Here is a 16,191-nt window from a genome sequence, read left to right as displayed (position 1 = left end):
AAAAACTATACGTAGCAGGATAGCTCAAAAAGTTATGGACAGATTTGGACGAAACTTTGTGGACAGGTTGTGCGTGTGACAAGGAAGAATCGATTCGATTTTGGGGAAGATCTGAATATGGATTCGGATATGAGAATTATTTAATTTTTAAAGTGATTCTTCACCATTGAGAGATAGGGCCAAAACGATACATAGCAGGATATCTCACAAAGTTATGGATGGATTTGGACGAAACTTGTTGGAGAGGTTGTGTGTGTGACAAGGAAGAACTGATTCAATTTTGGTGAAGATCTGGATCCGGATCCAGCTAGTAGAATTTTCTGCCTTATGGTCGTATAATTATTTAATTTTTTAAGGGATTCTTCACCATTGAGTGATATGGCCAACCAGGCGAAGGTATGCTCTCTACTGAGTGCCGTTATAGTTGAGGCAATGTTTTTATGGCCGGATGCCCTTCCTGACGCCAACCCTTTAGTCACCTCTTACGACATGCAGGGATACGGTGTACCTATTCTAAACCGGGGCACACACCGGCACATTCATCCCAGCGAGCTGGTATTCAATTTGCCGACCTTGGAAGGATGACGGGCTGAGTCAACCCCTTGGTGTTAATTCAACAATCGACTGGGATTCGAACTCTGGATCCTAGGATCCCAAGCCAGCACCCTAACTGCTAAGCCAACACCAGGCTACAGTGCCTTCAACACCAACCAACACCAGAATCAAAATGTACATTGCCTTCACAAAGTATTCACACCCCTTGATTTTTTTTTTCCACATTTTGTTGTGTTGCAGCCTGAATTTAAAATGGATTAAAACATTGTTTTAATTTCACTGATCCACACATAATACCTCATAATACCATACTATTGAGAAAGTGAAAACATGTTTTTGGAAAAATTTTACAAAATAATCAAAAATGAAAAACAGAAATATCTAATTTACATAAGTATTCAACCCCCTGAGTCAGTACTTCGTAGAAGCGCCTTTGGCAGCGATTACAGCTTTGTGTCTTCTTGGGTATGTCTGTATCAGCTTTGCACATCTGGATTTGGGGAATTTCTCCTATTCTTCCTTGCGGATTTGCTCAAGCTCTGTCAAGTTGGATGGGGAGCGTTGGTGAACAGCAATCTTAGTCTTTCCACAGATTCTCAATGGGATTCAAGTCTGGGCTTTGGCTGGGCCTTTTGTTCTGAAGCCATTGCAGCGTTGCTTTGGCTGTATGCTTGGTGGCATTGTCCTGTTGGAACATAAATCTTCACTGCAGTCTAAGGTCGTTTACATTCTGAAGCAGGTTCTCCTCAATGATTTGTCCGTATTTGGATCCATTCATTGTTCCCACTTTGCTTACAATTCTCCCAGTCGCTACCGCTGAAAAGCATCTCCATAGCATGATGCTGCAGCCACCGTGCTTCACGTTATGCATGGTGTTAGATGGGTGATGAGCTGTGCTCGGTTTCCGCCAGACGTAGCGCTTTGCATTCAGGCCAAAGAGTTCAATTTTCATCTCATCTCATGTGTAGATTAGTGACAAAAAACATCTCGATTGAATCCATTTTAAATTCAGGCTGTAACACAACAAAATGTGAAAAAGTCAAGAGGTGTGAATACTTTCTGAAGGCGCTGTTTGTGTGAATGTGCATAGGCATACTCCAAACCTTCACCTTGGTGCTTCACAGGCAGAGTTCTGCATGAGGGATTGTAAAGCTGGCTGTCCTATCTGCTAGCATTTCCAAGTTGATGTGAAAGTTACTATGGTGCCTTTTGGATATAGTAGGCCATTATATAGTGCTATCCTGATAAAATTCCAAATCCAGGCATCATTGCACACATGATGCATATATAACACGTGTGTGCATATAATGTGTGCACACATATTTCACAGATAATGCTGGTGAAGACATGATGAGCATAAGGCAGAGGAGGTCTGCATTTTGGGGTGACGATGCAGGCCAAAAATTTCAGATTGCCACTGCCTGTACCAACAATCATTACAATGATGGTGCACACAGACAAACGGAAATTTGGTGCAGGAGAAAGCCCCGTTCATGCCTGCACTGAACCAACACCAGTATCCATCACCCACCCACAAACAACTCCTGACAATATCCCCATACGCCTCCATCTCTAATGCATCCAGGTACCTATCATACCTCATTTATATGTATCCCCCCCCTCCATTGCCACTACATTTTCAGGGAGACCATTCCATGCATTAACCACTCGATGACTGAAAGACCCCTGCCTTGGAACAACTGTCTTAACTCTGATGTTGTTGACCTTATTGTTATTTTTTACCCTCAAGCTAAGGCATCTGGTCCTCACGATATAAACTTTGCTGAAAAACTCCACTTCACCTATGTTGTCTACATGCTTCATCTATCTATAATTCCAGTAATCTCTGTGTGTTTGTTTGTACGTTTGTTTGTCTGTGACCGCTGTTTCTCGACAACCACGGGTCCGATATACTTTAAACTTGCCAGGTATATTGCTGGGGACCCGAGGATGTGCCTTTTCAAGGTTTCATATTAATCGGACAATTACTTACCGAGCTATGTCCAAAAAACGATTCAACCAATCAGAGAGCAGCGAGCTATCGCGTGTGCCGAACGTGGCGGACACACTCTGCCTCGGATGGCACATTTGAGAGCGTATTCATTTATTTCACGTTTGCAAACTATGTTGCCGCTATGTTGGCGTTAAACTATGTTTTAAAACTAATAAAAACCATTTCATCTAAATAGAGGGGGGGGGGGGGGGGGGGAATTGTCACTGTACTCGCAAGCCGTTCGCCGTTCGCTTTGGCGTTGCGAATGGACCAACACATTTCATGGACCAAACCATTTCATGTAAAGCGTTCGCCGTTCGCTTTGGCGTTGCGAATGGACCAAAACATTTCATGAACCAAACCATTTCATGTAAATAGAGGGGGGGATATAATTTTAGATATAGATATAGTACGGGCATGCCCTAGTTATCTTCAACAATCGTAATCACCTCCTCTCGGAGGAGTCATCTTTGATTATGAACTTTTTACGATGGTCCATATGCTTGGTTCCACAATGTAAAGCTTTATGAAGTTTATTAATCACCTGTCCCCATTGTTTCTGGGCAGGACTATTTCAGCCTCGGGTCTGCTATTGCATGTGCACACGCATGCGTGTCAAGGCTCGGGCCAGCATGTACACACTCTGGAACATGTGCAGGCACGCCTGACCCTGTCGTACAGCCGTCGCGGGGATCTGGCAATCTACCTGCACAGCCCAATGGGCACACGTTCCATGCTTCTGGGCCAAAGGTTAGAGGCCCTTGTGGACCCTGGGCCCAACGACCATATGTGATGTGTGACCGCTCTCAACCAGATACCTCTTCATTTCACGGATATAATTACTTAATTCATTTAACATAACTTTTATTTAACTTGCACATACCAATCTGCAGAGATTGGCAATAATGCCAGGCTACCTGCGGAAGATACGATTGGGAATTTTTAAAACGTCTGACGAATCGACATATGTGGGGAAATTACATGCAGAGACCGGGAATCGAACCCAGGTCGTCTGGTGAACCGTACCAGTGCTCTGCCACCTGAGCTATCTGGGTGACCCTGACTGAGCCGTACCAGTGCTCTGCCACCTGAGCTATCTGGGTGACCCTGACTGAGCCGTACCAGTGCTCTGCCACCTGAGCTATCTGGGTGACCCTGACTGAACCGTACCAGTGCTCTGCCACCTGAGCTATCTGGGTGACCCTGACTGAACCGTACCAGTGCTCTGCCACCTGAGCTATCTGGGTGACCCTGACTGAGCCGTACCAGTGCTCTGCCACCTGAGCTATCTGGGTGACCCTGACTGAGCCGTACCAGTGCTCTGCCACCTGAGCTATCTGGGTGACCCTGACTGAGCCGTACCAGTGCTCTGCCACCTGAGCTATCTGGGTGACCCTGACTGAGCCGTACCAGTGCTCTGCCACCTGAGCTATCTGGGTGACCCTGACTGAGCCGTACCACTGCTCTGCCACCTGAGCTATCTGGGTGACCCCCCACCAAGCATGCAATTTTCCTCGGCGCTGAAGCTGCCCCGGCAATGTCCTGTGCTGGAAGATATGTTATTTATTTATTTGGAATGGGGGCAGCGAACTTTGAATGTAGCTCTACTTGTTTTTCTAATTACTTTTTGTGGGGGCCCAAAACTCTTCCTTACACCCACTAAGGAATGGGGTCAGGGATCATTTAATATTACCTTACACATGTATGCAAAGGAGTATTTCCAACATAATTATATATTTTTTTAAATTCCCAAATTATTTTCCCACATATGTCGATTGTTTATTTAGAATCCTGTTCATTTATGTAAATATCTGACTGTTCATGAAACTACCAGTATTCATTCCATCTCCAAAATGGCATTGTCCTCACAATATTGCACTACTTTGTATGGTCAGGGAGGGTGTAGAAGGTGCTTTAGTCTTCTTTAGACCACTGTACACATGTTGTGTACTGTACATGGATAATGGAGGTGGGATCAAGATTTCCATCATACTTGCAGATGTCATAAATATATATGGCCCCAAATCCTCTCGCATGAAGTTGTAACAGTCTGTCTGCCATTTTGGCAACTTTTCCAAGGAATGTTTCTCACCATTTTATGGAGTCTGTTTTAAATAAATGGCAAGCAGAAAGTGTTTTGGGAACACGACTGCGCTGCGTAATGCGCCATATTTAAACACTCATTCTTTTCCCGGCGTAAGAACTTTCAAACCGCAAAGCACGGATATGAATCAGCTATGCTGACTCCGTTGTGGGTTTTCTTTACACTGCTGGTTGTTTCTTGTTTGCTCGACTGAGTTTGTGGGGTTCACAGTTGGATTAGTTACACTGACACAGTGCTGTGTCTGGTTATTTTATGGACTGAATTACTCCACAGACCTGCTCACTCCGCACAACACCGCCCACATGTGTCTCTTCAGCGACTCTCTCGCTAATGGGTCTGCATTCCAGGCCTCATTAACCCCTGAAGTGACCACACTTGGACCTGGACGAGATGCACAAATGTGTCAAAGGTCAAGGTTCACCTCAGTATGAAAGAGAGAAGAACTTGGTCGTTTTTTTTTTTGAGACTCCAAAGCTTACGAAAGAATCTTTTGATACTCGAAGCTTACTAAAGAATATTTTGATACTCAAATCTTACTAAAGAATATGTCGATACTCGAAGCTTACTAAAGAATATGTCGATACTCGAAGCTTACTAAAGAATATGTCGATACTCGAAGCTTTCTAAAGAATATTTTGATACTCAAATCTTACTAAAGAATATTTTTGTTACTCAAAGCTTCCTAAATAATATTTTGATACTCTGAAGCTTACTAAATATTTTGATACTCTGAAGCTTACTAAGGAATATTTTGATACTCCGAAGCTTACTCAAGAATATGTTGATACTCTGTAGCTTACGAAAGAATATTTTGATACTCGAAGCTTACTAAAGAATATTTTGATACTCGAAGCTTACTAAAGAGTATTTTGATACTCCGAAGCTTACTAAAGAATATTTTGTTACTTCGAAGCTTACTAAATAATATTTTGATACTCCAAAGCTTACTAAATAATATTTTGATATTCCGAAGCTTACTAAATGATATTTTGTATTCTAAAGCTCATTAAAGAATATTTTGATATTCTAAAGCTCACTAAAGAATATTTTGATACCACAAAGCTTACTAAAGAATATTTTGATACCCCAAAGCTTACGAAAGAATATTTTTTATACTCTGAAGCTTACTAAAGAATATTTTTATACTCTGAAGCTTACTAAAGAACATATTTATACTTCGAAGCTTACAAAAGAATATTTAATATTCTGAAGCTCACTAAAGAATATTTAATATTCTGAAGCTCACTAAAGAATATTTAATATTCTGAAGCTCACTAAAGAATATTTAATATTTTGAAGCTCACAAAAGAATATTTAATATTCTGAAGCTCACTAAAGAATATTTAATATTCTGAAGCTCACAAAAGAATATTTAATATTCTGAAGCTCACAAAAGAATATTTAATATTCTGAGGCTCACTAAAAAATATTTTGCTAATCCGAAGCTTAATAAAGAATATATTGATACTCTGAAGCTCAGCAAATAATATTTTGATACTCTGAAGCTTACTAAATAATAATTTGATAATCCGAAGCTTACTCAAGAATATGTTGATACTCCAAAGCTGAAGAGTCCTTTCTAAATCGAGTTTGTCTGTTTCACTCAGCCTTTGGCAGGCCGTTGCGAGCATGATTGGTTGATTATGGTTTGGCAGGAATTGCACCAGAGGCTTGCTTTGGGGCCTTGGTTCCATGACATTTGCCATGTTTGAATCCAATATCCTTTGAGCAATTATTTCCTTATTTCTGTAGTTTGTATAAATGTTTCTCTTTGGTATAGCCTCAGAACCTCTGGAGACAAATCCGCATAAGATGTAAGCAGCATACCTGCACTTTAACAAGAAGACTTTTCCAACAATTCTGCACTCATATTTATACTGCAGGTGTGTCATAACGTGGGAGTGACGTCACAGGCTCAGTAATTCGTGAAAGTAACGGGATATTTTTGGTGGAAATATGGTATACAAGGAAATGCAGTTGGTATGCAGCAGAACAATGGTTTTCTGTCTGTCACATGATGAGCGTGAGGGATTGTTTGTCCCAACAGGCCAAATGATATCCAGTCTGGTGGTTTTGACAACTGGCCCTTCATGACAACTCACAGCTGGGATGAAAGTCCGAAGGGACAGTGGACACTGGAGATCAAAAACACCGGCTTCGCTAAAAACCGCGGTACTTATACCCACTCTTTACAACATTCCCTTTCAACTTTTCCTTCCTATATTAACATGCTTTCTATAATTTAATATCACAAAGCCATGATACCATATTGCTCCCCCATGCCATTGTAGATTGTCTGCAGCTGTAGCTGTTGAAGTGCATTATGGGTACTGGGATTGAAAGAGGCTGCATTGAGAAAAAGGATTGGAGTGCACATCTTGGTCTAGTTTTGTGACGAGATGTATGGGGAGACAGACCATTTGACAAGTACTGGAGTACTGTAACTCGGAGGGTACTGCAGTTAGTTCAATTGATTACTTAGGTGTTTGGCGGTAATATTTCCATGTACTGTACTATTAGCTGGGAGGGCTACTTTTACCCTGACTTTTGAAGCTGAGCTTGGTGTTGGCTTAACAATTAAGCTGGCTGGCTTAAGATCTTAGGGCCTTGAGTTTGAGCCCCTGTCGTGCCATTGAATTAATACCAGGTGGGTTGACTCAGCCTGTTATCCTTCCGAGGTCGACAAAATGAGCATCAGCTTACTGCTAACAGCAGGCACCGCATCAGCGGCATGGCCACGCTTCCAGCAATGATGCAACCAGCAGCCTCAGGCTGCATACAAAATAATAATAATAAACGTATGAAACTGTGACTTGTCATTACCAGGCCCACTGAAGCGGTTCTCGTTGGTCTTCTTTGGCACGAGCTACAGAGACCCGGAATGCAAGCTCTATGATACGAATGGGACCTGCTTGGGTAAAGTTCATTTCCAAATTGTCTCTTCTATTTGTCTGCCCCTTATGTCATGTCTACTCTCCAGAAAAGTTTGCATGGTTCTTGCCACCATCTCTGTTTTTTTTTTGGGTTTTTTTGTCTACAACATCGAGGTTCATGTAAGATCTAACATCAACACAAAAAACATAAACGGACACATAAAACGTATATTAAAATACTAGCAGAAGTACCCAGCATTGCCGGGCGGTGGAGGGGAGGGGAGGGGAAAGGGGAGGGGAGGGGAACGGGGGGGGGAGGGGCGAAGAGGGGGGGAGGGGAGAAGAGGGGGGAGGGGGAGGGGGAGAGGGGAGAAGAGGGGGGGATGGGGAGGATGGGGGAGGGGGAGGGTGAGGGGGAGATGGGGAGAGGGAGGGGGAAGGGGGAGGGGAGGGGGGAGGGGAGGGGGAGAGGAAGGGGTAGGGGGGAAGGGGAAGGGGTAGGGGAGGGGATAGGGGAGGGGATAGGGGAGGGGAAGGGGGAGGGGGAAGGGGGAGGGGGAAAAGGAGGGGGGAGGGGGGAGTCAAGTCGGAAGTCATTGTCGTCAATTGAATGTCGCATTTATTTTTTATTCCCTGTCAAATGGCATTGGTCCCGCATTCCGAACCCGGAAGTCGGAAGTCATTGTCGTCAAATAAATGTTTCACTCTCTGTCACATGCCGTTGGTCCCATGTCAATCGGATGAAGTTGAAAAATTAACGTTACGAAGTTTCTCTGGGACGTACTCATTCCGAATATGAAGTTGAACGAAATTAATCGATGGAAAGTACCAAACAAATTGCTTCCGATAAACAGTACACTACACTCTCTTTCGTTTCCGTGCCCTATCTGTGCGAGTGAAGAAGTAAACGGCTCTGGGACGCCGGGCTTCCTTTGCCATACGTTAAAAATGCATTTAAACTTCAAGTACGATCAGTTCACTTCAAAAGGCTTGAGCTTGCACCAATCGATTTTTTTATTAATCGATCTATTAAGTCATAATGTCCAATTCTTCACTTAAATACGGACACATATCCCCCTCCGTACTCATTAAAAGAATAAACATCCGTCAGTTCCGGTTATAACTTTGTGGGCGGTGTATAAGTAAAAAGAGGCATCGTGTGTTTTAATTTGTAAAGCAGTACAATAGACATTTCGCTTTATTAAATTATCATTTATTTTGTAGCGGCTGCCGCTGGGGTTACACAATCGCCTTGCACCTATCAAGGACGCGGAGCGATCACCAGGCCGGGCTCGTCCAGGACGCCCGGGCAGGCCCGCGCTCGACTTGCCAGGCCTCGGTCAGGACGCCCGGGCAGGCCCGCGCTCGACTTGCCAGGCCTCGGTCGGGACGCCCGGGCAGGCTCGCCCTCAACTTGCCAGGCCGCAGCCGGGACGCGGGGCCACGCCCCCTGGCGCCAGGCCTGGGCAAACCCCCTGGCGGAATAGATATATATTGCTGACCGTAAAACGTTTTTCCCAGAGTGCCTGAGTGTTTGATTCGAATAAAGCAACTCAGATGAATTCAAGCTTTTTGTCGCGTCCATTCTTTCGATCGACGTGGGAGCCACAGCTCCTTCATTGGTGACCTACCGACATGGACACGGCAGTGACGCTTAAACTGCCTACCTTCTGGGAGGCTCACGCGGCTGTTTGGTTCGCTCAGGCGGACTCTCAGTTCGCCCTGCGAGGCATCACCGCGGACGACACCCGCTTCCACCATGTTGTGGCGGCGCTTGGTTCCGCCACCGCGGCCCGCGCCTTGAGCCTCCTCGAGCACCCGCCGGCTGCTGACAAATACAGCGCGATTAAGAAGCTTCTCCTCGATGCTTTCGCCCTCCCATCGGCGGAACGCGCACGGCGCCTGCTCGATTTGCCTGAGCTCGGCGACACGCGCCCTTCCGAGCGAATGGACTACATGCTTTCGCTGCTCGGCGAGCACTCTCCGGCATTCCTGTTCCGGGAGCTGTTCCTCCGTCTGCTGCCTAACCCGGTACGCCTCGCCCTGGCAAGCACGACAATCACAGATCCCCGGGCCCTTGCCAGAGAAGCCGACAAAATCTCCGCCGCGGGACAGCGCATCGCAGCGGCGACATGGGACCCGCCGCCGCCTGATGCACCATCCATGGCGCCCGAGCACCCGGCGCGTTCGACGGCCGAACTGCCGACGCAATTGGCGGCCGCTATACCGAGCCGACCACGTCCAGCACGACGTCCGAAGCCTCCACCCGACCAAGCGTGGTGTTCCTATCATGCCAGGTTCGGACAGAAGGCCCGGACATGCCGACCCCCGTGCACCTTCGGCGGGTCGGGAAACGGCCAGGCCGGCGTTCATTACCTGCCATGAGCGCCGGCCACAGTCACACGGGCAACTTACTGTTCATCACGGACAAAGCGTCCGGACGGCGCTTCCTGTGCGACACCGGCGCCCAACTGAGCGTCATGCCCGCCTCTGACCAGGACAGGCAATCCGCGGTTTGCGGCCCCTCCTTGGTTGCGGCCAACGGATCGACTATCCGCACCTTCGGCCCGCGCAACGTCACCCTCTGCTTCGGCGGCCAACGCTTTGCTTGGACGTTTGTAACCGCCAACGTGCCCATGGCTCTGCTAGGCGCCGACTTCCTCTGCGCACACGGACTGCTGGTGGACGTCCAACGGCGTCGTTTAATCAACGCTGAAACCTTCAGCTCCCTGGTATGCACATTAAGCAGCTCCGCGCCGACCGAGCTGGCATGCGCCGTCCCGGCGGCGAACGAGTTTGCTCGCCTGCTCGCGGAGTTCCCGGCCCTCACGCGGCCGACGTTTTCGGCCGTCGCAGTACGGCATGGGATCGAGCACCACATACCAACCACGGGCCCGCCGGTCTACGCCAGGGCCCGCCGCCTCGACCCAGCCAAGCTTGCCGTTGCGAAGGCCGAATTCGACGCGTTGGAGCACCTCGGCATCGTGCGGCGCTCCGATAGCGCGTGGGCCTCGCCACTGCACATCGTGCCAAAGCCGGGGGGTGGATGGCGCCCGTGTGGCGACTACCGCCGTCTTAATGACGCTACAACACCCGACAGGTACCCGATCCCGCATATCCAAGACTTCTCCGCCCGTCTGGCGGGACGGGTCATTTTTTCGAAAATTGATCTCATACGGGGATATCACCAGGTACCTGTCAGGGCGGCCGACGTCCCTAAAACGGCAGTCATCACGCCGTTCGGCTTATTCGAGTTCTTGCGGATGCCGTTTGGTCTCAAGAACGCGGCTCAGGCGTTCCAGCGCTTGATGGACGGCGTGCTGCGTGACCTGCCGTTCCTTTTCGTTTACCTGGACGACATCCTCGTCGCCAGCACGTCCCGGGCCGAGCACCTCCTCCACCTCCGAACACTGTTCGGGCGCCTCAGCGAGCACGGCCTCATCGTCAACCCGGCCAAATGCCACTTCGGCACGACGGCCGTTGATTTTTTGGGCCACCACATCACCAAGAACGGGGCTGTGCCGCTGCCAACCAAGGTCGAGGCCATCACCACTTTCCCGCGTCCCCGCACCATAAAGGCCCTGCAGGAATTCCTGGGAATGGTGAATTTTTATCACCGCTTCGTGCCCCGCGCTGCTCAACTCATGCGGCCCCTCTACGAAGCCCTCCGGGGCAAGCCGGCCAAGCACGACATCGCCTGGTCCGCAGCAATGGATGCGGCCTTCCAAAGCTCAAAGCGGGCCCTCGCCGACGCAACACTGCTCGCTCACCCGGTGCTCAATGCTCCCATCGCCCTCACCACGGATGCCTCCGACTACGCGGTGGGCGCCGTACATGAGCAATGGGTGAACGGGGTTTGGCAGCCACTCGCTTTTTTCAGCCGGCAGCTCCGGCCGAACGAGCTCAAATACAGCACGTTTGACCGGGAGCTCCTCGGTCTACACCTGGCCGTCCGCCATTTCCGCCACCTCCTGGAGGGCCGACCTTTCACGGCGTTCGTCGACCACAAGCCGTTGGTTTACGCCATGGCCAAGGTCACGGAGCCATGGTCGGCCCGCCAACAGCGCCACCTCTCCGCCGTGTCGGAGTTTACCACGGACATCCGGCACGTCGCCGGCAAAAACAACGCCGTGGCCGACTGTCTTTCCCGGGCCAGCGCGAACGCGGTCCACCTGGGCGTGGATTTTGCGCTTATGGCGGCGGACCAAACCACCGACACCACGGTGCAAGCCCTCCGGGCGGCGGACACGGGCCTCCGCCTGGCCGACATCCCCTGCGCGGACACTGTCCTGCTCTGCGACGTCTCCCAAGGCCGGCCTCGCCCCATCGTGCCCGTCACCTGGCAACGCCGCATCTTCGCCTCCCTCCACGGCCTTTCCCACCCGGGCCGGAAAGCTTCCCAGAAGCTGGTGTCGGCGCGTTTCGTCTGGCACGGCCTTCGTCGGGACGTCCGCGATTGGACCAGCGCCTGCACCGCCTGCCAACGGGCCAAGGTCCACCGACACACCCAGGCCCCGCTGGCACCTTTCACCGTGCCCGAACGACGTTTCGACCACGTCAACGTGGATCTGGTGGGCCCCCTTCCCCCATCACGAGGGTTCACACACCTGCTCACCATGGTGGACAGGACCACCAGGTGGCCGGAGGCCGTTCCCCTCGTCTCCACCACCACCGCCGACGTGGCGCAGGCCTTCATCGCCACCTGGGTCGCCCGCTTCGGCGCACCGGCGGACATCTCGTCAGACCGCGGACCACAGTTCACCTCTGAGCTGTGGGGCGCGGTCGCCCGCAACCTGGGGGTCAAGCTCCACCGTACTACGGCCTACCACCCCCAAGCAAACGGGTTGTGCGAGCGATTCCACCGCTCCATGAAGGCCGCGCTCATGGCCGGCCTTCAAGACGGCGGTTGGGCCGACCGGCTGCCGTGGGTCCTTTTGGGCCTTCGCACGGCCCCCAAGGAGGACCTCCAGGCATCCACCGCCGAGCTGGTCTATGGCCAGGTGCTACGCGTCCCGGGCGAATTCGTGCCCGACGCTACCAGCCCCTGGTCCGCAGCTCGCCAGCGCTCGGACCTCCAGGAGGCCGCCCGACGGTTTGCCCCCGTGCCGACATCCCACCACGGTGACCCCCAGTCCTACGTCCCCCCAGCACTCCGCACCGCGGAGTATGTTTTTGTGCGTCACGACGCACATCGGCGGCCACTCCAGCCGCCGTACGACGGGCCCTTCCGGGTGCTGCGACGGGACGACAAGTCGTTCGTCATCGACATCGGCGGCAGGTCGGACCGGATTGCAGTGGACCGCCTCAAGCCGGCGCACGTGGACGTCGACCACCCACCACGGGTGGCCCTCCCGCCGCGGCGAGGCCGCCCCCCGTCCACGGTGCCCCCCACTCGACCGCCCACCACCTCACCGGACCCCCTCCCACGACCCGCCAGGGGTCGCTTCGGCCGGGTCATCAGGACCCCCCTCAAGTTGACCCTGCCGGTGCAAGTCGATTCTGGGGGGACGTGTGTAGCGGCTGCCGCTGGGGTTACACAATCGCCTTGCACCTATCAAGGACGCGGAGCGATCACCAGGCCGGGCTCGTCCAGGACGCCCGGGCAGGCCCGCGCTCGACTTGCCAGGCCTCGGTCAGGACGCCCGGGCAGGCCCGCGCTCGACTTGCCAGGCCTCGGTCGGGACGCCCGGGCAGGCTCGCCCTCAACTTGCCAGGCCGCAGCCGGGACGCGGGGCCACGCCCCCTGGCGCCAGGCCTGGGCAAACCCCCTGGCGGAATAGATATATATTGCTGACCGTAAAACGTTTTTCCCAGAGTGCCTGAGTGTTTGATTCGAATAAAGCAACTCAGATGAATTCAAGCTTTTTGTCGCGTCCATTCTTTCGATCGACGTGGGAGCCACAGCTCCTTCAATTTTACCAATCTGTTATCTTTATTCGAAAAACAGTCACTTAAGGGATTGAAGGTCTTTTATAGTTCAAAATGGACACCGAGGACTGATTCCGAATATGAAGTTGAAAAATTAACGTTCCGAAATACGCTGATGACGTCATAATTTTAAAACGCGAAGTTTTTTTTAATTTTAAGGTGTGCTGTAGTTGCTCTGAGACGTACTGATTCCGAATATGCCTTTGGTTTTGCTCTGCGATGAGTAGTTCTCGAGTTATGAGACAAACAAACAAACATACTTTACTGCTTTATCTATCTATAATTCCATTAATCTCTGTGTGTATGTGTGTATGTGTGTATGTGTGTATGTGTGTATGTGTGTATGTGTGTTTGTATGTTTGTCTGTGACCGCTGTTTCTCGACAACCACGGGTCCGATATACTTTAAACTTGCCAGGTATATTGCTGGGGACCCGAGGATGTGCCTTTTCAAGGTTTGAAATTAATCGGACAAGTACTTACCGAGCTATGGCGATTTAGCCGTTCGCCGTTCGCTTTGGCGTTGCGAATGGACCAAACCATTGCATGTAAATAGAGGGGGGGGGGGGTTCTGTGGTCGTTGCGAATGGACCAAACCATTCATGTAAATAGAGGGGGGGGGGGGGGTTCTGTGGTCGTTACTGCCACGTGGTTTCAAAGTTTTTTTTTGTTGTTGTTGTTTGCACGCATGTTTTTTTGCACCCACGTACGGGCACGCCCTAGGATGTTTACACACACACACCCCTACACAAATTTTTTTTTTTTTTTTTTGGCAAGGAACGGGCACCCACGTACGGGCACGTCCTAGCTTATATATAGTACGGGCATGCCCTAGTATATATAGATGCGGGAGAAAAGATGGGGAGAGAGAGGGAAGCACACAAGCACAACAATTGTAGAGAACAGGGACATTGGCAGATCTGTGGAAGGGAGATGCCTGGGGCGGGGGAGGGGGAGGTGAGGGGTTCACGGTATAAAGCAAGAGGACACTACTATGAATTTCAGGAATTAAGTTGGACATTGAAAGAGGTGGATTTGGGGTGAATTAATGGGGGTAGAAAAGATCAAGGTTATGGTTGGTGGAAGACAAGAAAGAGATGGTGGTGAACAGCTGTTTTAATGACCTAGAGGGACGAGTGGGATTGAAGAGAGTGGGGGAGTTTTTTTTCCAGAGGCAGGAGAACAGAGGAATGAAAGAGTGAAGGTGAGCAGAGAGTCTTGATTTTGGCAGTTTCACCAGAAGTGGGTTGCTAGCAAATCTGGTGCATCCTGAAGGAATATTTGGGGGACAGAGCACAGACAGAGCTGGGGGAGGTAGGCCAGAGAGGGGTCGGTAGAGGACAGAAAGACCACCAACCTGCCTGCGGTGAGAGAGTGAAAGGCCCTCCGAATCAGCTTCATCGTGGGAGATACCAATGATTCTGAAAGCTTTGGTTTCTACAGCATGAAGCCGAGCTAAGTGTGATGCAGGAGCACCAGCCCAGAGGGGAGAACAGTATTCCATTGAGCTGCGGATGAAAGCTTTGTATGTGGTGAGGAGCTCAGGTCTGCCAAGGAAGGACTTTGCATGATGGAGGATGTCCAATCTCTGACTCACTTTGGAGGCCAGCTTGGAAATGTGGTTTTCCCAGGAAAGATCATGGCAGATAGTGAGACCCAAAAGCTTGATTGACAGAACTTCTTCGAGGCCATTGTTGAGAAAGTAGATGGGAGGGTTGTCCAGATGGGCTTTTCGGAGAGACAAAGTGAGAGTGTGAGATTTGTCAGGATTGAAAGACATGTTCCACTTGTTCGACCAGTTTGTGATATCGTCCAGGTCTGCAGAGAGTGAAGAGGCTGCTACCTGCGGATCTGAGGGTTGAGATATGGAGTGGCAGCGAATGGTATCATCAGCAAAGACATAGGGAGGATTTTCCAGAGTCGGAGAGATCATTGATGAAGACCAGAAAAAGCACGGGACCCAGAACACTACCTTGGGGAACTCCAGCCTGAACAGGAAGGGGAGATGAGAGAATTCCATTCAGGGCCACACGTTGACTGTGACCGGAGAGGAAGTCCGCAAGCCATGTGTGGAGGTTACCATGGATACCATAAGAGGAGAGTTTGGTGAGCAGAGCTGGGTGCCAGACCATATCGAAGGCACGAGATATGTCAACGGAAACGGCTTTGATTTCCTGTTTGGCATTGAGGACCTCCATCCATTGTTAAGACAGTAAAAACAGCATGTCCAGAGAAGTCTGACCTGGTCTCAATCCAAATTGATGATCCGAGATCAAGCCATTGGAGAAGAGGAAGGATTTAATATCGGAAGCAATGATGGATTCCATGATCTTGCTGATAATTGGGAGCAGGCTGATTGGTCTGTAGTTGCAAGGATCTGTTTTTGCACCTTCTTTGTGTAAAGCGGTAATGTTGGTTGATTTCCAAGCAGATGGCAGATGACCTTGAGCAAAAGAGAGGGTGACGAGAACAGAGAGAGAGAGAGAGGGTGAGATGGAGCAGCTGAGCAGGATTTTCGGACCCGTGGGCTGATGCCATCTGATTCAGTTGCAGAATCACAGTCGAGGTTTGACAGAAACTTCTCCACCTTGACAGGAGAGAAGGACACAGAGTCCAGGGGCAGCTGGGTATGACTGGGTAAGGTGGGTTCAGAGAGCTATGGGTTTGGGACACAAAATTTTGAGGCAAACACAGAGGTGAGGCATTCAGCTTTTTCACGTGCAGAGTCAGCTGTGTAGC

General features: G+C 50.2%; 2 protein-coding genes across 6 annotated transcripts in view; one reads left to right on the top strand and one right to left on the bottom strand.

The window, feature by feature from the left end:
- Positions 1 to 16,191, bottom strand: part of LOC137421260 (GMP reductase 1-like) — a 905,715-nt gene that overhangs the window by 632,879 nt on the left and 256,645 nt on the right. The gene's annotated exons all lie outside the window — the stretch shown is intronic.
- Positions 1 to 16,191, top strand: part of LOC137421265 (furin) — a 141,862-nt gene that overhangs the window by 113,723 nt on the left and 11,948 nt on the right. For 3 of the 4 annotated variants that reach the window (XM_078771639.1, XM_078771641.1, XM_078771642.1), the window contains 3 exons: positions 3,116 to 3,298; positions 6,700 to 6,824; positions 7,479 to 7,568. In XM_078771639.1, the coding sequence (XP_078627765.1) occupies positions 3,116 to 3,298; positions 6,700 to 6,824; positions 7,479 to 7,568 (398 nt within the window). Of the gene's footprint in view, positions 1 to 3,115; positions 3,299 to 6,699; positions 6,825 to 7,478; positions 7,569 to 8,749; positions 9,086 to 16,191 lie in introns of those variants that run through there. The other variant, XM_078771640.1, reaches the window with a different exon arrangement.

Source organism: Myxine glutinosa, chromosome 2 (genome assembly GCF_964187855.1).
Source record: "Myxine glutinosa chromosome 2, kmMyxGlut1.1, whole genome shotgun sequence".
Lineage (NCBI taxonomy): Eukaryota > Metazoa > Chordata > Myxini > Myxiniformes > Myxinidae > Myxine > Myxine glutinosa.
The sequence above is the reverse complement of the archived record's forward strand: the minus strand, read 5'-3'. Positions and strand labels throughout refer to the sequence as shown.